The sequence below is a fragment of the Mobula hypostoma genome, chromosome 16 (assembly GCF_963921235.1).
Source record: "Mobula hypostoma chromosome 16, sMobHyp1.1, whole genome shotgun sequence".
NCBI classification, from domain to species: domain Eukaryota; kingdom Metazoa; phylum Chordata; class Chondrichthyes; order Myliobatiformes; family Myliobatidae; genus Mobula; species Mobula hypostoma.
This window is the reverse complement of record NC_086112.1, coordinates 34,945,766-34,971,016: the sequence shown is the minus strand read 5'-3', so window position 1 is coordinate 34,971,016 and position 25,251 is coordinate 34,945,766. Positions and strand designations below refer to the sequence as shown.

General features: G+C 41.3%; 1 protein-coding gene and 1 long non-coding RNA gene across 5 annotated transcripts in view; one reads left to right on the top strand and one right to left on the bottom strand.

Annotated features, from left to right (window-relative positions):
• Positions 1–19,641, top strand: part of LOC134357328 (ninein) — a 113,725-nt gene extending 94,084 nt beyond the window's left edge. For all 4 annotated transcript variants that reach the window (XM_063068744.1, XM_063068742.1, XM_063068741.1 and 1 more), the window contains 4 exons: positions 513–788; positions 7,086–7,252; positions 13,917–14,053; positions 18,611–19,641. In XM_063068744.1, the coding sequence (XP_062924814.1) occupies positions 513–788; positions 7,086–7,252; positions 13,917–14,053; positions 18,611–18,633 (603 nt within the window). In that variant the 3' untranslated portion in view covers positions 18,634–19,641. The remainder of the gene's footprint in view (positions 1–512; positions 789–7,085; positions 7,253–13,916; positions 14,054–18,610) is intronic.
• LOC134357331 (uncharacterized) overlaps positions 10,809–25,251 on the bottom strand; it is a 105,407-nt gene continuing 90,964 nt past the window's right edge. The window contains exon 3 of the long non-coding RNA XR_010020595.1: positions 10,809–11,122. This is a non-coding gene — a long non-coding RNA (uncharacterized LOC134357331). The remainder of the gene's footprint in view (positions 11,123–25,251) is intronic.

Genomic DNA, 25,251 nt, shown 5'->3' with positions numbered 1-25,251 from the left:
CCAGCCCAGTTTTTGGGCCGCCAGTAGTAGTATTTGCTGTGTATCAAACTAAGATGCTCTAGAAGAAGCAATATGACTTAATCAGCCTGATTCTACACTTGAGTCCATGCGTTAGATCTGCAAACCTCTAGGCTTCAAACCCCTTAAAGATAAATGTGAACCAATAATTGGAATAAGGTATACATATATTTAAATACATAATATTGAATCTGTTAATGACTAGAAGCAACTTTGCCTGAGAATCAATGGTAGACTCTTGGATAGGGCTTTAGAGCTGACGGCAGCTAATGTACTTGTGCTATGATGTGAATACGCAGTGACAATATTGACACTTACCATACACTCGTTAGGGCCTTAACTTACAATATCTACCCTAATCATCTTTCCCATCAATAATTCCACCCCTTAACTGGAATTAGTTTTGTACATTCCATTAATGAGCACTTAGTGCATTCTTATTGTTATCTTATTACTATAGAAATGATGACCATTTATGTGATAATGTGTTACAGGCTTCTAAGGAATATTTTCAGGAAAAGGCATGCATGATACTTCCTAGTTCGAACAAGAGAGAGGATAACTCACCAGCTACTGATCAGACTAAAATTGCGGAAGCTCAGATGATTCTGGAGAAGCTGAAACAGACTCTAAGTAGAAAGGAAGAAGAAATTACTGAGCTTCTGAAAGATAAAAATCAGCCAGATAATCATTTTAGAACATGGACTAAAAACCAGCTTGTCCACAGTGACCCCTCAAACATATTTCTGTTGAAGAAAATTTTAGAAAAGGTGAGAATTTTTAAAACCATTGCATTTTATAGAGGTGAATATAATACATCGCAAATTCAGTTTTCTAGCAATTCTTAAAACTAGTTTTAGTCCGACTCAGATATTTGTTAATTTCCGTACTAATTTTTGAGTCAGGTAGTTGAACTCAATTGTAGACAATAGCCATTTAGTGGAATTAATGAGCAAATATTTTAATGTCTAAGGTTTTTTTGCAGAATGCAAAATAAAAAGATTATTTGTGTTTTGAAGTTGGTCTTGTCTGAGCAATGGGAAATCCTTACATGTTCCAAATCAAGTGGCGGTGGGCAAGCTGCACAACAATAAAGTGATCGCACTTGCAACTCTTGTTTCCATAGTTGTGTCTGTGGTTGTGCTTTTCATTTATTCACAGGATGTAGGCTTGCAATACGGTATTTTTTTGCTGCTTCTTAATTCCCCTGAACTAAGCAAACATTTGAAATTCAAGCCTCAGTGGAGTTGAATATAGGGCAAGCTGACTACTGAAATAAGATTTCTTTTGTCTTTGATGTTGCTAAATTAGTTGGGTAAAATCAATGGTGGTAAATCCTTCTGTTTGAACGTATCCAGATGCCTTTCTGTCTGATTGGTTGTCTGTCATATCCGACGATGACAGATTTGTGCAGTTCTTTTGTGTGTGCGTAGGTGGCTACTGAGCCCAAGATGTGAGCAATAAAGATGTCCACAGTAAGATCATGAAAACTGTGCTGGATCTGGAAGTGGAGCCACTGCTATTGCTTTCCTTCTTTGTCGGGCAGCGATTAGTACTGCTCAGCCTATCTCCTCCAGGGTTTTGGGAGTGGTTCTAACCAAGGTTTGTCAGCCACTCCTGTTTTGTGCACTCTGTGTTCCAGCCAATTTGGTCCAAACCCAACTTGTGCGATGTTAGTTTTCATGCAGTCTTTGAACCTCTTACGGGGTTCAATTCCTCTTTTCCTCTTACCCAGCAGAAGCTCGCCGTTTTGTAGGTGCTTGGAGATTCAGGAATCCTTCGTGCATATGATAAGTCTTGTCCGCCGAAGCTGTGATTTTAGAATCATGGCCTCACCGCTTTTGGTTCTTGCCCTGTCGAGGACCTCTACTGATGCCAAGTCCCCATATGAAAATGAATTTGCAGAAACTGGGAAGCATCAGAACAGTCAAGAGAAAATCTGCAGAAACCAGAAATCAAAGCACTACACAGAAAATGCTGGAGAAACAGCAGGCCAGGCGGCATCTGTGGAGGAGAGTAAAGGGTCAACTTTTTGGGCCAAGACCCTTCATCAGGACTGGAGAAAAGAGAATGGAAGTCTGAATTAGAAGCTGTGGGGGATGAAAGGAAGAAATACTAGGTAGTAGGTGATAGGTGGAACCGGGAGGGGGGAGGGGTGAAGTAAAGAGCTGGGAAGTCAATTGGTGAAAGAGATAAAGGGCTGGAGAAGGGGGAATCTGATAGGAGAGAACAGAAGGCCATGGAAGGAAGGTCAAAACAGTTATCTATTTAATGTATTTTCACAGATATTGATGTCATATTTGTCCTCTGTTAGGAGCATAAAAAAATCAAACCTTGACACTAAGAAACCCTTGTCAGCTATCAATGCAATGCCTGCTGGGAGTTCTGTGGCAGGTCATAATTTACAACAGGAAATCACCCTTTCATAGAGTTTTTCATGAACTGTATTGTATGGATATGTCAGACAACTGTAAGTAAGTTCAGATTCTCCCATGTATGCAGCACAGAATGAAAATTCAGTAGCTACAATTCTGCTCTTTGGCAATATCCGCTCCTTTTTGGTGGAAGCCCATATCATGATAAATGAATCTCAAGACTTCAAATTAAAATCGGGACAAAGTGATGAGGGAAGGATGAAATCAGTAGTGATAAATATCTGCTCAAATTGGTTTCAACAGCTACGAACCTAACAAGCATCTTGACTCACTCTGGCACCTAGACCTGGCTTCAGAATCTCACCTGTTAAAAGCAGTGATGTCTGCCTTATCATTATACATCATCATACAAATTCCTGTTTTGTAAGTGTTGGTACAGACTCTAGATTCTCAGAAGCAGAATCAGGTTTAATATCATTGGCATATGTCGTGAAAATTGTTAACTTTGTGGCAGCAGTACAATGCAATCTATGATAATAGAGAGAAAAAAGAAAACTCTGAATTACAGTAAGTACATAGATAATAAAGTATATAGATATTAATTAAAAAAGTAGTGTGAAAAAAAGGAAATAATGTAAGTAGTGAGATAGCGTTCATGGGTTCAGTGTGTTCTGACACGCACCCAACCACGCCAGCTTCCAGGGATTAGACACTCCAACTCTCCAGAATATGGATAGCTGACGCAGCCCCTTTAAAGATTCAGGACTTTCCCGCTAGTTGGCAATCATGTTTCACATGCCAAGAGTTGAGTATTTAAAGAGCACCTGAATGGAGCCACAGTGATCAATTGTAAGCCCAACCAGAGATATCGTCTAGCATTTTGTTTTGTGCTCAGTTCTCAATCCAGTTTTATTCCGTGACTCAATCCTAGCCTCGGATACTCCATCATTTTGGGTCCAAACCATCCTTGTCAAGGAGCTTCGTCACACAGTGTCCATTCAGAAATCGGATGGCAGAGGGGCAGATGTTGTTCCTGAATTGTTGAGCATGTGCCTTCAGGTTTCTGTACCTCCTTCCTGATGGTAGCAACACATATGAAATGCTGAAGAAACTCAGTAGGTCAGGCAGCATCTATGGAGGGAAATGTTACTTCTGTAGTTAGCTGCAGTATATTCTACAACTTACTGGAGGAATATAACAGGACCAGGGGCTTTCTAGGTGCTGTACATTTCAGGAGCAACTTGATAATGTAATTCATTCAGGAATGCCTCAGTGATAGAGCCAGATTTCAGATCAAGAAAGTGGCACAGAGTGCTCTCACAGCAGCAGAGACGGTGACTGGAGCACCAAGTTTAATTGTCATGAAGTTTCTGCAAAATTAGTCATTTTGCTCCTTGGGTTGGATTGGGGACATCAGAAGAACCTCTTTTGCCTAGTCTGCTCAGTCTAACCACTGTGACAATGAATGCAGGTAGATGGTGAAACTTTTGCATCATATCACTACATTTTCTAGTGTGCTTGGGGCCAATAACTGAACTCGTGGGAATATATACAGTATTTGAGCAAAAAAATCCTAGGATTACTGAAGTAGAAAGGAATAACATATTTGGAAAGTTGCTAATTGTATATTTATGGGTTTATACTGGAAGCTGCCAGTCTTGTATATTGTATTGCCAGTGAATGTCTGTCCCTGGTCTGTTCATGCTTCTAAGTTCCACTATGAGTGTCTATGCTATGATGGTTGCATTTTACCAACAGCAGTGGCCCTCCACTTTACAGAACAGAAAAAAAGCTGTATTAATGCAGGAGAAGCCATAAGTGATTTATGGACTTATTTAGAAACACAACTGAACTTTTTAGCGTTTTATATTACCATAATTCTCAAAAGTAATATAAAACCATCGAAATACAATCTGATTTTTCCAGCCTTGTAAAGCTGAGAATGTTCACACATTTAGATTATAGACAGCATTGGTAGTTTTGGGAGAAAGAAGGCAATATGAGAGGCAGAGCCCAAATGCAAGAACGGATTAGATTGGTTTAATGGTATATTCACCAGGGTACAATACAGTTCCTTATCTTCATGATATTTGCCGAGTTAACAGCATACAGTACAAGGAAATAATAAATACAACAACAGATTCAAGATTCAATATTGTTTAATGTTATTTCCTGTACGCCAGTGTAAAGGAGAACAAAATAATTGTTACTCTGGATACGATGCAACACAAAAAAACATAACAAGGTGAAAAAAACACAATTAATATAAACACATAAGATAGCTTATATCCATAGATTGATCATATATCCATAAAGTGATGCTAGACACAGAAATGTCTCTACATAAAATGGCTGATGGGAAATGATAAAAATAGTCATAGTTTGGGACGTGGAGAGGTAGGTTATTTGGTAGAGGTGTCAGTCAAAGTTCAAAATAAATTTATTATCAAGCATTCACAGTAAATACAAGGAACATGTAGAAACAATTAAAGACCACACCCAATAGGATGGACAAACAACCAATGTGCAAAAGACAATACACGGTACAAATAAAGGAAGAAATAATAATAAATAAATATCAAGAATATGAGATGAAAAGTCCTTGAAAGAGAATTCATAGGCTGTGGGAACAGTTCACTGATGGGGCAGGTGAAGATGAGTGAAGTTATTCCGTCTGCTGTTTGAGGGGTAATAACTGTTCCTGAACCTGATGGCGTGAGTCCTGAGGCCCCTATACCTTCTTCCTGATGGCAGCAGCAGGAAGAGAGCATAGCCAGGATGGTGGTGTGTTCTCTGATGATGGATACTGATTTACTGCAACAGCGCTCCTTGTAGTTGTGCTCCGTGGCATAAAGGGCTTTACCCATGACAGACTGGGACTGATGACGTTGAGTGAGAGGTTGTTGTTGTTGCACCACTCTGCCAGATTTTCAATCTTCCTCCTTTATGCTTATTCTTCACCACCTTTGATTCGGACAATGACAGTGGTGTCATCAGCAAACTTAAATATGGCATTGGAGCTGTGCTTAGCCTCACAGTCATAAGTATAAAGTGAGTAGAGCAGGGGAGTTAAGCACGAAGCCTGGTAGTGCACCTGTGCTGATGGATTTCATGCAGGAGATGTTGTTGCCAGTCCGAACTGACTGGGGTCTTCAAGTGAGGAAATCCAGAATCTAATTGCACAGGGAGGTATTGAGGCCAAGGTCTTGAAGCTTATTGATTACTTCCTAGGGGCTGATAGTAGTGATGCCGAGCTGTAGTCAAAGAAGAGCATCCTGATGTGTGCATCTTCGCAGTCAGAATGTTCCGGGTTTGAGTGAAGAGCCAATGGGATGGCATTTGCTGTTGACCCATTGTGACAGTAGGCAAATTGGAGTGGATTCTCAGACACCAGCTGACAAGTTTCATCACCAGTCTCTCAAAGCAATTTACCACAGTAGATGTAAGTGCTTCTGGACCATAGACATTGAGGCACTATTCTTCTTAAGCACTGGTATAATTGAAGCCTGCTTGAAACAGGGGTGTACGTCAGATTGCTGAAGTGAGATGTTAAAGATATTGGTGAACACTCCAGCCAGTTGTTCGGCACAGGTCAATACTTAACCCGGTACTCATCTGTGCTGGATGCTTTCCATGGGTTCAACCTCCTGAAGGAAGCTGTCACATCAGCCTCAGAGACTGAAATCACCAGGTCACCAGGACTGTGGAAGCTTGCAGATGCCTTGACGGTCAAAGCAAACATTAAAGGCATTGATCTCATCTGAGAACCAAGCTTTGTTGTTGCCTACGTTTCACTTTGTGGGAGGTGATAGCATTCAATCTCTGCTGCAGCTGTTGAGCATCCTTTAGTGATGCATGTTTGGTCTGGAATTGCCACTTCCCATGTATACTATACCCCTTTCTCACTATACCCCTCGCCCATCCTCTGGGTTTTCCCCTCTCCCCCTTTTCTTTTTCCCTAGGCCTCCTGTCCCATGATCCTCTCAAATCCCTTTTGCCAATCACCTGTCCAGCTCTTGGCTCCATCCCTCCCCCTCCCGTCTTCTCCTATCATTTCGGATCTCCCCCTCCTCCTCCCACTTTCAAATCTCTTACTAGCTCTTCTTTCAGTTAGTCCTGACGAAGGGTCTCGGCCCGAAACGTCAACTGTACCTCTTCCTAGAGACTTTGATGTGTGTTACCAGCAACTTTGATGTGTGTTACTTCCCATGTGAGATGTCTTTCCAGACATAGCTGGACCTCTTATACTTTACTTGCCCCTTATCAGCCTTGCCTGGGTGTGAAAAATTATAGCTAGGTGGGAATATAGAGAGCTGAGGTTACATCAGATAAGCCATGGTCTTTCAATAGCAGAACAGGAATAGCAGGTTGAGTAACCTGCTGCTCCTAATTTACATGTCTGAATGTGCTTAATGCCTGCTCTTATTAGCAGACAAAATTGAGACCAGTTCCAAAGAGCTGATTTATCATTGAGAAAAATACTAAAACATTGCAGAACGTATTATATTTAATTGAATTTGGGATAGGTAGTTTAGTCAAAATCCAGTTTGCCTAATGAAGGCTTTGGAATAAAATTTAGAAAAGACATTTGAATCATGCATTTATTACTGAAACAAATGTTGATTTTATTTTTTTATATATCCAATGTTACATTCTTTATATAACCTGTGGTTGCGTTCTATTTCCTGCCAGTTTCATTCTGTTTATAGTGAAGTTCCTGAAGCACGGCAATTTATTGACTGCCTCTTAAATGAGAATAATGGGAAGGTAATAACAGCCAAGGAAACTTTGAAAAGACTACAACAAAACGTGATTGACTCCGAACAAGTCATGGGGGGAAATCCTACAGATCTTAACAGGTACACAGAATAGTGGTTCCTTCATTCTGTCTAACATAGTCCCCATGAACACTGTCAACATTCTTCACATTCATCAGGCTGTAGAAGTCAAATACTTGAACTGGTGTAGTGATAATGCGACCTCTGCTGGCTCTATAATATATAGTGACAGAATGAACCAACCATTGTGAAACAAATCAATTAATTGAGGATTGATTTTTGCAGTTGTAATAAAAGGTCATTGACCTGAAATGCTAATTATGTTTCCATAACTTGAAAAGTGATTTAAGCACCTTTTTTGTGGTTTCATCCATATTATTTTGTTTCAGGAAAGATTATTATAAACTACCTACCCCTGAAATTTCTTCCCAGATTATAACATTAAATATATTGTATAGGAATTTTAGTCCATTGTGTGGACACTTGGCCAAGCGGTTAAGGCATTGGACTAGCGACCTGAAGGTCGTGAGTTTGAGCCCCAGCCGAGGCAACGTGTTGTGTCCTTGAGCAAGGCACTTAATCACACATTGCTGTGCGACGACACTGGTGCCAAGCTGTATGGGTCCTAATGCCCTTCCCTTGGACAACATTGGTGTCGTGGAGAGGGGAGACTTGCAGCATGGGCAACTGCTGGTCTTCCATACAACCTTGCCCAGGCCTGCGCCCTGGAGAGTGAAGACTTTCCAGGCGCAGATCCATGGTCCCGCAAGGCTAACAGATGCCTATAAGTCCATTGTTCTCAGCCTTCAAAATTCATCCCATTGAAGTATGTAATAATAGAGATCATTGATAAATTTCTAGGCATCTGTGGTTACATTAGATACCTATGATTAATGTTCATACTTCCTTTTATTGAGACTTCCCTCAGGCTCATATCAGCCGTGCATTTCTCCATGAATCACTGAAATGTGTTTGGTGCATTTGTAATACCCTGCGGCATCCTATTGAATTCATACAATCCAAGAGTACACACTAAGGCAGCTTTAAGCTAGTCAGCTTATTCAACTTCTATCTGGTACTCTCCAGATACCATATAGATGTACAGTACCGAGGGTTTGGTTTTACTCTTGGCTGTTTGTCAGGGGTTGTGTGCAGTTTTGGGCCCCCTATCTTAGAAAGGATGTACTGATGTTGGAGAGAGTTCAGAGAAGATTTACGAGGATGATTCCTGGAATGCAGGGGCTAACATATGAGGAGCATTTGTCGGCTTTTGGACTGTATTCATTAGAGTATAGAAGAATGAGAGGGGATCTCATAGAAATATTTCGAATGTTGAAAGGGTTGGACAGAGTAGATGTGGAAAGCTTGTTTCCCTTGGTGGGTGAGTCCAGGACAAGAGGCCATAGTCTTAAAATTAGAGGGTACCCAGTTAAAACAGAGATAAGGAGAAATTTTTTTAACCAGAGGGTCGTGGATTTGTGGAATTCGTTGCCACATACAGCTGTGGAGGCCTGATCATTGAGGGTGTTTAAGGAGGAGATTGACAGTTATCTAATTGGTCAGGGTTGGGGAAAAAGCCGAAAATTGGAACTAGATGGGTGAATAGTTTAGCTCATGGGGGAGCTGCGGAGCAGACTCGATGGGCCGAATGGCCTACTTCTGCTCCTTTGTCTTGTGATCTTCTGATCTTGTGGACTCTTGGTTAACTTTTGTGTCAGCCTTTCCTTTTAGTGGCTTACCACTTGTTGTCTTGGAGCTCGCTTTTACCTTCTGTTGTTCCGTAGCTTGTAGAGTAGCCAGTTGACTTTGAAGTTCAGCATTTTGCTTAGTTAGTTGAAAAGTAACTGAAGTTAGCTGTGCTACATCATCTTTGCAGGTACCTGCGGTCTGAGACTGTTTGACTGTTTCTAATTGCTGTTTCATGTGTGCGGTTCTGGAAGCATGCTTATTTTCCTCAGTGCATGGAAATGGCAATAGCTCAGTAAACAATGGCGGGTTTTTCTTTCTGTTCCAGCTGCAGCTGTAAGATTGGGGAGCAGTCCCAACATCCCCTATAAAACTACTTTAAAAAATGATTGTTAACCTCAGTTTTGGCAACTCCACCTCGCTTTGCAGTCAGTGTCAATGCTACCGGTAGCTCTGACAGGTTTTCCACACATGTCCTGTACCATGTTCATGAATTTGGCGAATAACTCATCACCATCTTCCATGATGGCAAAAGTTGAATCGGGGAGTTGTATGTAAATAGTGAGTGAAGCTCCAGGGCTTATTGCCTTGATGGCGTCAGAAGCTGGAGGAAGAATACCTCTGTACATTTTTCAAATTCTGTGAAGATCAGACACACTTAGGTCTTGCAAGAGCAGTTCAACACACGAGCAGCACACCAAGTCTCATAATCCATCTCAGGGATTTCATCATAATCTTTCCCACTGTGCTTCGCTAAGATATTCAACTTATCAAGGTAGGCTTGAGTGGTATCTTTTCCAACTTTCTGTGTGTAAGCGCTGGCTGACATAACTACATGGTAGGAAACTTTTTGGTCACTGCTTTCCTGTTGAGTGTACGGTGGCAAGGGCTGAAGATCTTGCACTGCAGAGCCAAAATTGTACTCTACTATGAGAGACTTAGGAGATCCTGAACCTTGGTCAGTTAGAGCAATAACTCTGGCAAAACTGAACCATGTCCTTTTAGAAAGCCAATCACAAACAAGAGAAAATCAGCAGATGCTGGAAATCTGAGCAACACACACAAAATGCTGGAGGAACTCAGCAGGCCAGCCAGCATCTATGGAAAGGAGTACAGTTGACGTTTTGAGCCGAAACTCTTCAGCAGGCCCGAAACGTCCACTGTACTCTTTTCCTTAGATGCTACCTGGCCTGCCGAGTTCCTCCAGCATTTTGTGTGTGTCGCTCCTTTTAGAAAGTGTAGTATTTCCTTATCTTTTTCTGTTCCTGTTATGCCACTGGCTAAAACAGCATTTGGGATTTTGACACCCTTTTCCTCTATGACTTCCATTTTCTTTCACTGTAGGTTTTAACTGAACAATAAGATTCTTCTAGTGCTTGGTATCAGTGTGTTAACATTTATCTAATAAACTGCCTCCTGGCTTTCTCACCAAGTTTTATGTAACACCTGTGTAGTGCTCGTCTTTTCTCATGTGACTGGTTGCCAAACTCTTTATGAGAAAATCAAATTACATATCACTATATTAGGTGCCAGTGGGCCATCAGAAGCTCTAGGTAGTGAAAGGAGACAGTGAATAGAAAGCACACACTTCTGGAAGAAAGTTTTGTTTATTAAAAAATAGCAATATATACAAAATACTGACTTGAGTAAGAACAATTCAAAATTCCTACATTCTGTTTTAGGTTCCAAATTTCAGATATCAATGAAAAACAAGTTTCTTTTTAGTTAGGATCACTGAGTTTCATTAGAATAGCCATTATAATTCCAATTTCTCTAACTAATTAGATCTGGTGTATTCCCTATTTAATGGTTAACAGACTAACCTTTCCTTTTTAATTTATCTCTAGTTAGCTAGGAAGCTAATTGAATTCCTATTCTTAAGTATTATGGTTAACTTCAGTTTCATTTTAGGTCAGCATGCTTACAAATTCAAATTCAACACCCACAAATATATATACAGCTTAACTCTTTTCACGACAAATTCTCCAACACCACAACTTCTGAACAAAGTATATCTCATTCAGTCACTTATCAAAGTCTTTGCAAAAATAATCAGTTCTTCCAGAAAATCAAATTCAGATCCTTCGAATGAAAAATAAACTTATACATCCAACCGTATTAAGTCCTTTACGTCATTAAACATTTTGTTTCCGCACTGGTTCTTTACCGCGGGTGGCTCGCCATCTTGTTTCTTGGTTCATTGGACGAAATGGTGGCTCATGCGTGGAAAGTGATTCACAAAATTTATACAAAGGAAAATCTGACCTGTAGACGACAGAATTGCAGTGCCTAAGTTCTTACATGCATTCTATTTTCTATTTCAAAATAATTCAATATCACATTGTCATTTCCAAATATCTCTCAGTAACAATACTGCTGAACATATTTCACACACAAATTATACACTCAGGACAGTAGAAGTGTTTTAACTCACAAAATCCCTTGGTATGATTTAACAGAACTAATTCCTGGTTACACGGTAGAAATCTTGGACAGTACTCTCTGCTGATATCTCGCTATAGCTGATGCTTATTATAGCCGTAGCTTCAATAAATCTTTTATCGATATCATCTTCCTCCAGGGGTTTCACCCTGAGGATTTCCAGTAAGTAGGATAGAGATACTAACCACCTTTAACAGTTTTCATCTTTAGGTAGTTTCTATAGTTTGCTGCATTTCTGTCACTTGTCCACGTCTCATTCTCACGTATCTTTTTTACAAGTCTCTTTTTTTAAAATTCAGTTTACCTTATTTTCATCCCATTATATCTTTTTAATTAATTTCTAACATTATATTTTTGGGTTTAATTAAAACAATAATGGATATAAAGGTGCCTGAATCTATGGCTTAGGAAACTCATTACTGCTTATTAACATATTCAGATCCTCCTCCCAGAGTTTCTAAAGGTCCAATCTATGGGATACTGTTGTGCCAGTATAGAAGGGAGGCAGAAGATTTCGGGTCCACAAGATAAGTGCCTCTCTCAGCACTTGGCATTCTTGTGGAACAGATGGAGCATGACTCACCTCCTTGTCTCCACATACTCCTCAGGAAAGCCAAGAGACTCTCAAGTCCTGGTCACCAAATCATCTCCAATCCCTATCCTTGACTGTTAAAATCCCCAGCCATTGCGCTATGTATAAACTCTCTGCCATTTCTGCTCAACAGTTCCGACTTGGATAATAAGTTTTTAAAAAACATAGCAATGAGGTCTTGCTGTTAAGATAAGCCATTTCTGGATTTTATTTTACTTACCTACTTCTTCTGAATGGGAAAGGCCTATATCTCCAATTAGATCCAAACTGATGTCTTTTAATCTGAAAATCTATTTCTTGAGACGATCTGATTAAAAGTTATACTGAAAAATCCATCTCCGCTGTAGCATGTAGCTCCACTGTGAATGTTGTAGCATGCATTCCTCTTAAGGCTGGTTTATACTTGTGCGTCAATTGTACGCCATAGAGATAGCGTAGCTGCGAACTCTACGCTGTATCTACGCTGAACCCTACGCTGTAGCCTAACGCACACCTCTCCCAAAATGTAACTACGCGTCGTGGCGTCACAGACCACAACAACTGTGATTGGTCCACTCGGTAGCATCGCATTTCCTTCTACACTGCAATAGCTTCCCATGGGGCCACTGAAGGGCAGGGAAGAAACTCTGGCTGCAATGCTTTCCATAAAGCTTTACAGACCTCTGAAATTATGGAGGACCCTGTGCTTGACGCCAGTTTGTAGCTAGCTGCTACAGCCTGTTGACTTTCACCTGAAGCTAAAACTTGAATGGTGATTGCCAGTCTCTGTGGTGTCCCCTGCTTTCTGAACGTTCTCTTTATGACATTTTGCTTTTACGAAAGACCTACATTAGTACCTGATTCTGTTAACCGAAAGAGGATTTTCACTTTTACGAAAAAAGACACTCACTTTAAACTTGTGTTTACCCCGAAAAAGACTACCATGATCACGAAGCAGGCAGGTATGTGCGCATGCGTGACGTGCACATGCGTGTACGTGCTGATTTTTTTTGACAAATTGATTTTGGCTCAAACTTCCTGATTCTGTTAAGTGAAACTACACTGTACATGCAGAAAATTCACCCTCCTTCAGTTTCAGTCACCATTGTTTGAAGTTTGAGTTTCTTCATGTTGAGTTTCAACACGAAGAAACTCAACACAGTGGCCTAGAAACTGGCGTTTTGGCGGTGAATTGCAGAGCGACGCAGACACACCAAGGCACAAGTATAAATGCTCACAATGGCGTAGCCCACTTGCATAGGCTATGGCGACAGCTAGTACACACAAGTATAAATCAGCTTCTTACATTGCAGATCCAGCAGAGCACAAGGACAATCCAGTGAAATTTCCGTGCTGAAAATAGTACTGCGGCAAATGAATCAATATAGGGTAATGGTGGTAAAATTGACCACTGTATTGTCCTCATGGAAACAAAATCCCCTCTTCACATGGCGAACACCCTGTCGTTTTGCAACACCATAAGTGGAGTAGACTCAGAACAAAATTGGACATCCATGAAGCACATTTGACTATCTGTGATCTTATGGACTGACATATCCTTCACTCTCTCATTACTATCCGGCCACCGAAAAAAGTCTGGTACAGTGAGGAATACAGAAAGTAGCACTGGGTGAGTGGGTTGTCACCCTACAACTCTCACAATATTCTGCTTTAAAGCTGTGTTTCATCAGTGGTGTGTAAGGCCATGATTTTTGCACGTCAACCATGATGATTGTGTTAAAAAGAGCAAATATCTAAATGTTTACAGTTACAGTTTAGAGTGAGAGACAGAAACTTCAGATTTTAGTCCCTCCTGTATGCATCATTGCCATTGAATAGACTGTGAGGAAAGTAAGTGCTTAGGAATCAGAGTCATAAAGATTTGCCTCAAAGACTGCAAAAGTTACAGCAGATATCAAATACTGGACGAGTAGCATTATTGGGGGTTTGTCCAATTTCTTCCTAGAACACAATTGTCCAATGTTTTATTGAATTGTTCCATGTGTTTGTTTTTCATTTAGAATACATTTAGACATATTTTTTCAGGTTTCAGTTTCCAAAGGATCCTTACAGAAATCTGGAAGATGTTCAAGCTGAACTCTGGGAAGCAGAAATGGCAGTGGGGGCACTAGGTAGCATTAGGTCTGGATGTATTAATGAACAACTGTACTCTATTGTGACAGGTGAGACTCAAAACTTCTACTAATAAATTTCCTTAATAACTTAGCTCACTCAGCTTTATTTTAAATGGTCGGACTGTGAATTTCTTATGTCATTTATCATTTCTTTGACATTTTCTGGTCCTCTGTTCCTCTAATATCACAACACAGATACAAGTGCGGAATAGCTTCTTACCTTAACTATCTGGGAAGATTCATTTGTTCTCCTATATCACAGGGCCCAACTTTTCTTAATGATTACAGTGTTTCTGTCTTAAATAGTTCACTCATGAAACCATCAAATTAGCTAACAACAGCTTGTATGCTGTTCTTCTGGGCTTTTGTTAATGATGAAGGTTTATTTTGTTCCTGTTTCTACCTATACATACACAACCAGTACATCTGCAGCAATATATTTTCTTCCTTCCATTAGATTATCACCTGTGGAATTCCCAAAGAATATATCTTCTTTTGGTGAACTTCCTCTTCCTGACCAACATCATAGGGTAAGGAGTCAATTCCCAGATCTGGTGTTGATATTATTCATATCTAACTATACACCATTATCCCCAAGGAGCTCTGTGTAATCAGTTGGATTAACTGGCATCATATTGTTAGAGAGGTACATCTATGTCTGGTTTAACATTGTGAGAACTTCATTCTCTCCTTTGACTCTCAATAGCCCAAACTGAGTACAGTATTTATGGTTTATTTGGAAGAAAACACTGTATATTTTGTTGCTTAGAATAATTCTAATTTCTAACCCACTGATTCTTTCTTATTGCTGTTCTTTACTGATGTGGTGAGTATTGAAATCTCTAAATGATCTTACTGACTGTGAGGCTAAGTACAGCTCCAATCCCACACTAAAATTTGCTGGTGACACCACTGTTGTTGGCCGAGTGATGAATTGGCATGTAGGAGGGAGGTTGAAAATCTGGCTGAGTGATGCCATGATGACAACCTATCACTCAATATCAGCAAAACCAAAGACTTGATTTGCTGACTACAGGAGGAAGAAAGGAGGGTGTTCATGAGTCAGTGCTCATTAGGGGATCAGATGTAGGAACAGTCAGTACTTTAAATTCGGGGTAATGTAAACACCATTTCAAAAAAAGCATGGCAGTGCTTCTAATTCCTTCGAAGGTTGCACAGATCTAGCATGTATGTTGTCTAAAATTTTGACAAACTTATTAGAAGTAGCAAATGAGAGAGCACAGTGTTGCAGGGTGGGGGTGATTTGGAAACAGCAAGTGTCATCAGGAGTGAATTATTCTTTAAAGTAGGAAGTGAGAGAGCAACAACATTACAGGGTGGAAGCCATTTTCAAACAACCAAGTCTGTTTGAGAGTGAGTTTTATGTGAGCTATTAAAAAGAAGCAAAGTTTAAGCGGAGTGACCATTGTGGGAGTGGGCCACTGTTAGAATGGTGAAGCTTCGGTGATAACAGGCGGAGGCTAAGTGTGCTGAGTCATTATTATCATTTGTTTTTTGATTGTGGAACTTGGGCTTGAGAAGTTGGAACCAAAGATATAACAATGTTGGCAGGAAAAGACTGAATAAATGATCTAGCTGAGTGTGATACTCAAAAGATTTCAGAGAGAAAAGGCACAGTAAAAAACAGGTAAGATTTTTTTTGTCTGTAAATCCTTAGTCCTTAATTCAGTGCAGGCAGGATGGTTAAGGCCCTGGAATGCTCCTTCTGTGAGATGTCGGATTTCAGGGTACCTAACAGTCTCCCTAAAGACTACATCTGTAGGAAGTGCACCCGTCTTCAGCTGCTGACTGACAAGGAACTGGAGCTGGAGCTGGAGCTGATGTGCTCTGGATCATCTGGCAAGCTGAAAATCTCATAGATGAAATTTTGACTGAAGTGGTTCCTCCCAGAGTGTAGGCCTCAGATAGCAGATGGGTGACAAGCAGGAGAAGTAATGGAAGTAAGCAGTCGGTGCAGGACTCATTTGTGGCCATTCCCCTCAGCAACAAGTATATCCCTTCGGATACTGCTGGGAGGGATGACCTATCAGGGAACAGTGGCAGCAGCCAGGCCAGTGGCACTGTGGTCAGCTCTGAGCCTCAGCAAGGAAGGGTAAAGTTAGTCAGTGCAATAATGACAGTTAAAGGGTAGACGAGAGATTCTGTGGCCACAACAGAGAAGGTAGAGTGTTACCTCCCAGGTGCTGGGATCCAGGAGGTCTCAGGGCACTGCAGGAAATTCACAAGGGAGAGGGTATACAGCTAGACGTCATGCTGCACATTGGCACCAATGACATAGGTAGAAAGGGGGAAGAGGTCTTGCAAAGAGAGTATGGGGAGTTAGGAAAGAGACTGAAGAGCAGGACCTCCAAGGTAGTAATCTCTGGATTACTTCAGTGCCACATGTTAGTCATCGCTGGAATGGCATGACAGTACAGGTGAATGAGGGGCTGAGGAACTGCTGCAGGGGGCAGGGCTTCAGGTTCTTGAATCATTGGAACATCTTCTAGGGCACAGGTGACCTGTACAAGAGGAACAGATTGCTCCTAAACAGAAGGGAAACCAATATCCTGGCCGGGAGGTTTGCTGGTGCTACTCGGGAGGGTTTAAATTAATTTTGCAGAGGAATGTGAACCAGAGCAACAGGTCAGAATGTGGAGGGATGGAGAGGAAGGTAGATGTCAGGACAAGTAAAAACAGGCAGGAGCAAAGTTAAAGATGCAATGGGGTGGATAAATTAAGTGTGTATGAATGAGTATAATGGGTAAAGGTGATGAACTTGGATCAGATTATGGAACTATGATGTTGTGGCATTACAGAGACTTGGTTGTGAGGGGGAAAGGAGTGGGTGATCAATTACCTAGGCTTGCGGTGTTTTATAAAAGATAGAGAGGAATAAGATTTATGTTCATTTGCTATATGTTGTTATCATATGACATGGGCAATCATGGTTTTCCATGACCATGGTTGTTCTTGGCAAATTTTTCTGCAGAAGTGCTTTGCCATTGCCTTCTTCCAGGTGGTGTCTTTACAAGACAGGTGACCACAGCCATTATCAGTACTCTTTACAGATTGTCTTCCTGGTTGCATAACCAGGATTTGTGCTATGCATCAGCTGCTCATTCAACCATCTACCACCTGCTCCATGGCTTCACATGACCCTGATTGGGAGGGGGGGGGCTAAGCAGGTGCTACACCTTGCCCAAGGGTGACATGCAGGCTAGTGGTAGGAAGGTGTGCTTCAAGCTTCTTTCGGTAGGGGCATATCTTAACCCTGCCACCCTCAGGATTTATGAGCATTTGGAAAACCATGGCCTAATTAGGAAGAGCCAGCATGGCTTTGAGCATGTCAAGACATCTCTTACTAACTTGACTAAGCTTTTTGACAAAGTGATGAAGGTGACTGATGAAAGTAAAGTTGTGGATGTTGTCTACATAGAATTTAGTAAGTCATGGAAGGCTCATCCAGATGATAAGCTGCATGGGATGAATAATGAATTGGCTGTTTAGATTCAGAACTGACTTTCCCATAGAAGGCAGAAGGTAGTGTTTGAATGGACTTATTCTAGCTGGAGGTCTGTGAATAGTGGTGTTCCACAGGGATCTCTACTGGACCCCTGCTGCTTATGATGTATTTAAATGATGTGGACATGTAGATGAGTGTGTTAGTAAGTTTGCAGATGATGCAAACATTCATGGTGCTGTGGATAGTGTAGAAAACTGGCAAAGAATGCAGCAGGAAATAGATCAGTTGCAGAAAAGGACGGAGAAATGGCAGATCGAGTTTAACCTGGCCAACTGTGAAGTGTTACACTTTGGTAGGTCAAACGTAGAGACAGCACACTGTTAAGGGCAAGATCCTAGTGAGGAGCAGAGGGATCTTGGGGACCAAGTTCATAGTTGTCAAAGTGATTACACAGTTTGATAGGGTAGTTAAGAAGGTATGTGGCATGCTTGCCTTTATTAGTTGAGGCAGTGAGTTCAAAAGTCAGGAAGTTATGTTGCAGCTTTATAAAAACTCTAGTTGGGCCACACATGGAGCATCGCATACAGTTCTGGTCACCCTATTACAGGAAGGGTGCCAGGGTTCTGGAGAAGGTGCAGAGGAGGTTTACCAGGATGCTGCCTGGATTAGAGGAAAAGTGCTATAATGAGAGGTTGGACAAAGTTGGGTTGTTTTCTGTGGAGCAAAGGAGGCTGACAAGAGATCTAATAGAGGTTTTTAAGATTATGAGAGGCATAGATGAAGTAGACAGACAGTATGATTTCCCCAGGATAAAAATGTCTAAAACAAGAGGCTATGCATTTAAAGCGGGAGGGAGAAATTTCAAAGGAGCTATGAGGAGCAAGTTTTTTTTACACAGAGAGCAATGAGTGCCTGGAGTGCACTCCCTTGGGTGAAGGTAGAGGCAGATTCATTAGAGACTTTTATGATGTTTAGATAGGCACATGATTGTGAGAAAAATGAAAGGATATGGACATTTTGCAGGCAGGTGGGTTTAGATTAGATGGCCATTTGATTACTAAGTTATTTGGTTGAACACAATATTATGGGCTGAAGGTCTTGTCCCTGTGCTGTAATGTTCTATGTTTTACATTATACAGGTGCACAATGGAGAGTATCCTGACTGGTTGCATTAGTGCCCAGGGATGGAAAAGGCTACAAAAAGTAATGGATACAGCCAGTCCGTCACAAGAAAAGTCTTCCACACATTTGAGTACATTTATAAAGAGCTTTGCCACAAGAAAGTAGCATCCAACTTCAAGGACCCCCACCATCCAGACCATGCTCTCTTCTCACTGCTACTATCAGGAAGGAGGTATAGAAGCCTTAGCTTCACCACCAGGTTCAGTACAGTTATTACCCTTCAACCATCAGCTTCCTGAACCAGCATGGACACCTTCACTAACCACACGAAGACCACTGAACACAGCCTATGGACTCACTTTCAAGGACTTTACAATTCATATTCTCGGTATTATTTATTTGCTTGCTTGTTTATTACTATTATTTCTAGTTTCCTTTTGTATTTGCACTGTTTGTCATTCTTTGTGTATAGTTTTACATGGATTCCATTGTACATTTTTGATCTACTCTGAATGCCTGCAAGAAAATGAATCATGGTAGCATTTGGTGACACATAAGTACTTTGATATTAATATTTTTAACATTAAATTTTGAAGTATAGTGTTTACCATCATGAATAGCATGATAATGTTATACTGTTTTTCATTCCTGAAAAATATAGATTGAAACGATGGTGTTGATAGAATTAACAAGAGGAATTACATTAGTGAATCTCATTCTCATTAGCACACCTGTTGTAAATAGTTACCTTTAATATTATTGATAAGAGAATAACGTATGATCATTATCTGTAAATTCCCTACTTTAGTCCACAACCCCATTGTACACAGAACTCTCAATCACTATTTATCAATATAAGGTCAGAAGACCAATAGAAATTGCCTAATTTCTGTTCATGTTTTTTTTTTAAATGTGCATTCATTCTTCCTAATTTAATGCAAACGTTGTTTTAGATAACTTCTTGATATAACAGATTGACAGTTCTGAAAATGAAACTTAAGGTCTTTGGAGTGATATATATGAACATGCACTTAATGTGAAATAAAGCATTCGGGTGCTTCAGCTACTTCTCTTTTGTTCTTTACCTAAAATTGCTGTTACGGTGAACTTTTAAGCAAGCTGTCAGTAGAGAGCCAAAGCATTTTCATACCATCTCATTCAATAAAAAATGATGCTTTCTGCACCCAGCTAATACTGAAAACTTAGGTCCAGTATTTTTGATTTTGCTCAGTCGAAGTTGTTCAGCTGTATTAATTATATTAATTAACTGGCAATCATAAAACTATTAAAATCTCATCACGATAATGGAAAGAATTTTTCATTTTCTGGAAGGTTCCAAGAGACCATGTGAGGCGGAACTGTGGCTTAAAACTGGAACAGAAGAAAATGATGCATAGATGTGCCAATGACGACAACATAAATTTTGGTCAGGTGAAAATTAACTATATTTATTTTACACTGGCATGTTATTATGACAGGTAAATAGGCAGCAATATCCAGTGCCGCAGAATGCAAAGAATCACAACGGAAGTCCTGAAGAGGATCTCAGCCCAAAACCATAGACCATAAGACATAGGAGCAGAATTAGGCCATTTAGCCCATCGAGTCTGCTCCACCATTCAGACATGGCTCATCTTCTTTTTCCCCTCCTCAGCCCCACTCTCCAGCCTTTTCCCCATAACCTCCCCATAACATATTCTCCTCGTCTAGAAAATAGTCTGCACATTTATTTCTACAACCAAAGTGCACGGTCATGCATTTTCCAACATTGTATTTCATTTTTCTCTTTCTTACCCATTATCCTAATCTAAGTCCTTCGGTAGCCTACCTGTTTCCTCAATACTACCTGCCCCTCCACCAATCTTTGTATCATCCGCAAACTTGGTAACAAAGCCATCTTTTCCGTCATCTAAGTCATTGATATACAGCACAAAAAGAAGTGATCCCAACACCGAACCCTCCCTACAGAATACCACTAGTCACTGGCAGCCAACCGGAAAAGGATCCTTTTAATTCCACTCGCTGTCTCCTACCAACCAGCCATTGCTCTAACCATGCCAGTAACTTTCCTGTGATACCATGGCTCTCAGCTTGGTAAGCAGCCTCATGTGTGGCACCTTGTCAAGGGCCTTCTGAAAGTCCAAAAACACAACATCCACTGTATCCCCTTTATCTATCCTACTTGTTATCTCCTCAAAGAATTGCAATAGGTTTGTCAGGCAAGATTTTCCCTGAAGGAAACCATGATGACTTTGTCCTATCTTGCCTTGTGTCACCAAGTACTCTGTAACCTCATCCTTAACAAATGACTCCAACATATTCCCAAACACTGAGATCAGGCTAACTGGTCTATTATTTCCTTTCTGCTGCCTTCCTCCTTTCTTAAAGAGTGGAGTGATATTTGCAATTTTTTCAGTTCTCTGGGACCATACTAGAGCCCAATTATTTTTGAAAGATCATTACTAATGCCTCCACAATTTCTACTGTTACTTCTTTCAGAACCCCAGGGTGCAGTTCATCTGGTCTGGGTGACTTATGTACCCTTAGGTCTTTCAGCTTTTTGAGCTCCTTCTCCCTTGTAATAATGACTGCACTCACTTCTCTTCCCTCATACCCTTCAAAATCTGGCACACTGCTCATGTCTTCCACAGTGAAGACTGATGCAAAATGCTCCTTTAGTTCATTTGCCATCTCCTTGTCCCCCGTTATTATTTCTCCAGTCCTACATCCACTCTCATCTTTTATTTTTTTACATACTTGTAAAAGCTTTTACTATCCACTTTGATACTGCTTGCTAGCTTGCTTTCACGTTTCATTTTTTCTCTCCTAATGATTCTTTTAGTTGCTCTCTGTAGGTTTTTAAAAGCTTCCCAATCTTCTGTCTTCTGTCTAATTTTTGCTTTGTTGTATGCCCTCTCCTTTGCTTTTACATTAGCTTTGACTTCCCTTGTCAGCCACATTTGAACTATTTTGCCATTTGAGTATTTCTTTTTTTTAACACATCTATCCTGCACCTTCCTCATTTTTCCCAGAAACTCACGCCATTGCTGCTCTGCTGTCATCCCTACCAGCATCTCTTTCCAATTAACTTTGGCCAACTCCTCTCTCATGCCATTATAGTTTCCTTTACTTCACTGAAATACTGCTACAGTATATCAGACTTTACTTCCTCCCAATCAAATTTCAAGTTGAACCTAATCATATGGTGATGACTAGCTCCTAATGGTTCCTTTACCTTAAGCTCCCTAGTCACCTCCGGCCCATTACATAACACTCAATCCAGCTGATCCCATAGCATGCTTAACAACAAGCTGCTCTACAAAGCCATCTCATGGGCATTCAACAAATTCACTCTCTTGAGATCCAGTACTAACCTGATTTTCCCAATCTACCTACATGTTAAAATCTCCCATGACTATCATAACATTACCCTTTTCACATACCTTTTCTATTTCCCATTGTAATCCGTGGTCCACATCCCAGCTACTGTTGGGAGGCCTGAATATAACTGCCATCAGGGTCATTGAGTTTCCTCACTCAACCCACAAGGATTCAACATCTTCCGATCCTGTGCCACGTCTTTTTCCTGATTTGATGCCATTCTTTACCAACAGAGGCACAACATCCCCTCCGTCTACCTTCCTATCCCTCTGATACAATGTGTAATCTTGGACATTCAGCTCCCAACTACAACCATCCTTCAGTCACGGTTCAGTGATGGCCGCAACATCATACCTGACAATTTGTGATAGAGCAACAAGATCATCCACCTTATTTCTTATACTCCATGCACTGCAATATAACACTTAGAGTACTGTATTTGCTACACTTTCTGACTCTGCATCCCTAATACTCTGAAACTCACCCTGCTGACTGCAATTTTGTTCTATCATCTGTCTGCCCCTACTGACAGTCTGACTGCATGCTATCTTTGCTTTTTTACCATCTGTCCTCTCCTGTGTCCCTTCACTCCAGTTCCCACCCCCTGCTAAATTGGCTTAAACCATCCCCAACAGCTCTAACAAACCTGCCCACAAGAATACTTTATACTTTATTGTCGCCAAACAATTGATACTAGAACGTACAATCATCACAGCGATATTTGATTCTGCGCTTCACACTCCCTGGATTACAAATATTAAATATTATAAATATTTAAAATAGTTAAAATTAGTAAATATTAAAAATTTAAATTATAGATCATAAATAGAAAATAGAAAAATGGGAAGTACAATAGTGCAAAAAAACCCGAGAGGCAGGTCTGGATATTTGGAGGGTACGGCCCAGATCCGGGTCAGGATCCATTCAGCAGTCTTATCACAGTTGGAAAGAAACTGTTCCCAAATCTGGCCATATGAGACTTCAAGCTCTTGAACCTTCCCCCAGAGGGAAGGGGGACGAAAAGTCTGTTGGCTGGGTGGGTCGTGACCTTGATTATCCTGGCAGCACTGCTCCGACAGTGTGCGGTGTAAAGTGAGTCCACGGATGGAAGATTGGTTGGTGTGATGCGCTGCGCCGCGTTCACGATCTTCTGCAGCTTCTTTCGGTCTTGAACAGGACAACTTCCATATCAGGTTGTGATGAACCCTAGAAGAATGCTTTCTACAGTGCATCTATAAAAATTGGAACCCCTCAGGTTCAGGTGCAACCCGTCACTTTTGTACAGGTCATACCTCCCCCGGAAGAGATCCCAATGATCCAAGAACCTGAAGTCCTGTCCCCTGCACCAGCTTCTCAGCCATGCATTTATCTGCCAAATAATCCAGTTTCTACCCTCATTAGGTGTGTGGGCACATGGCCAAGTGGTTAAGGCATTGGACTAGCGACCTGAAGGTTGTGAGTTCGAGCCCCAGCCGAGGCAACGTGTGTTGTGTCTTTGAGCAAGGCACTTAATCACACATTGCTCTGCGACGACACTGGTGCCAAGCTGTATGGGTCTTAATTTCCTTCCCTTGGACAACATTGGTGTTGTGGAGAGGAGAGACTTGCAGCACGGGCAACTACTGGTCTTCCATACAACCTTGCCCAGGCCTGCGCCCTGGAGAGTGAAGACTTTCCAGGCGCAGATCCATGGTCTCGCAAGACTAACGGATGCCTTTACCCTCACTAGCGCCAATTACAGGCAACAATCCAGAAATTACTACCCTGGAGGTCCTTCTTCTCAGCTTTCAACCTCGCTCTCTAAATTCTCTTTTCAGGACCTCCTTGCTTTTTCTTCCTATGCCCTTGGTACCAATATGTACCAACACATCTGGCTGCTCTCCCTCCCCCTCCAAAATGTTGTGGACATGATTCAAGACATCCCTGACCCTAGCATCTGGGAGGCAATGTACCATTCAGGTGTCCCATTCATGTCCACAGAATCTCCTGTCTGTTTCCCTGACTGTTGAGTCCCCTATCACTACCGATTCCTTCTTCTCCCTCTTTCCCTTCTGTACCATGGACCTATGCTCTGTGCCAGTAACCCAGTCTCTGTGGCATTCCCCATCCAAAATGGTAAACTTATTATTGAGAGCATTAACTGCCTATTCACATTTCCATTTCTCCAGACATTCACTCAGCTACTTTCCTCCTGCATTTTGGGGATGACTACTTTCCTGTAACTCTGATTGATGATCTCCTCACTCTTCTTTGCAAGCTGAAGGTCACCCAGCTACTGCTCCATATCCCTGACACATTTTTCAAGAAGCTGCATCTGGATGCACTTCACGCAGACGTAGTTCCTTGCGAGACTTTAGGTCTTCCAGAACACACAACGGCTAGTCACTACACTAGGTACAGTAAGAGGAAAAAAAAGGGAACCTTAACAGAAACTTACCCACAGCCAACACCTTCTTCAAGCCGAAGCCTCCTTTGAGCCAAAGCCTGACACTCCTACTCTCATCACTGGTCTACTCCCAACAATGGCCGCCCCTGTATTGGCCACCCCGCTTGTCCCTCCTGTACTTTAATGCAAGCGTCGCCAACCCTGCAAGAAACTTCATCACTGTGGCCTGCTCCTGCCACTGACTGGGCCACCAGAATGTTGACTGTTTACTCTTTTCCATGGATGCACCTGACCTGCTGCGTTCCTCTCAAGTTTTGTGTGTGTTGCTCTGGATTTCCAGCATCTACAGACTTTTTTTTGTGTGTTACAGAAGGAGATTATTGTGCCCATCAATTCTATAATGGGCAATATATAAGAGCAATGAAACTGGCTTTATTCTCAAAATGCTGGAGAAACCTAATACATCAGAGAGCATCTATGGAGGAGAATTAACAGTTGATGTTTCGAGCTGAGACTGATGGACACCTGGAAAGGAACATTGGAAACTAATGTAGTAGAAGGCTTCAGAGGTGTTAGGGAGGCAAGTGGGAAGGGACTAGATGGACTTAACATTGTTAAAAAGGATGATGAGGTAAGTGCAGGCTAAAACAAAAGTCTTGCCTAACCATCTTACTTGTGGTTCTTGACAGAACGTTGTGTGAGTTTGGGAGGCTGTGGTGAGTCCTGAGGAAATAAGATTGGTGATCTGATGTTGATTGTCCAGAGGAAAGTATATGTGGATACATCTGAGAGCTGTCGCTTGGCCCATACAAGATGGAGGTCAATTTACCAACCTTCAACAGCATCAATCTAGAATGCACAATCAGGATTTGTTATTAGTGAACAGACTGA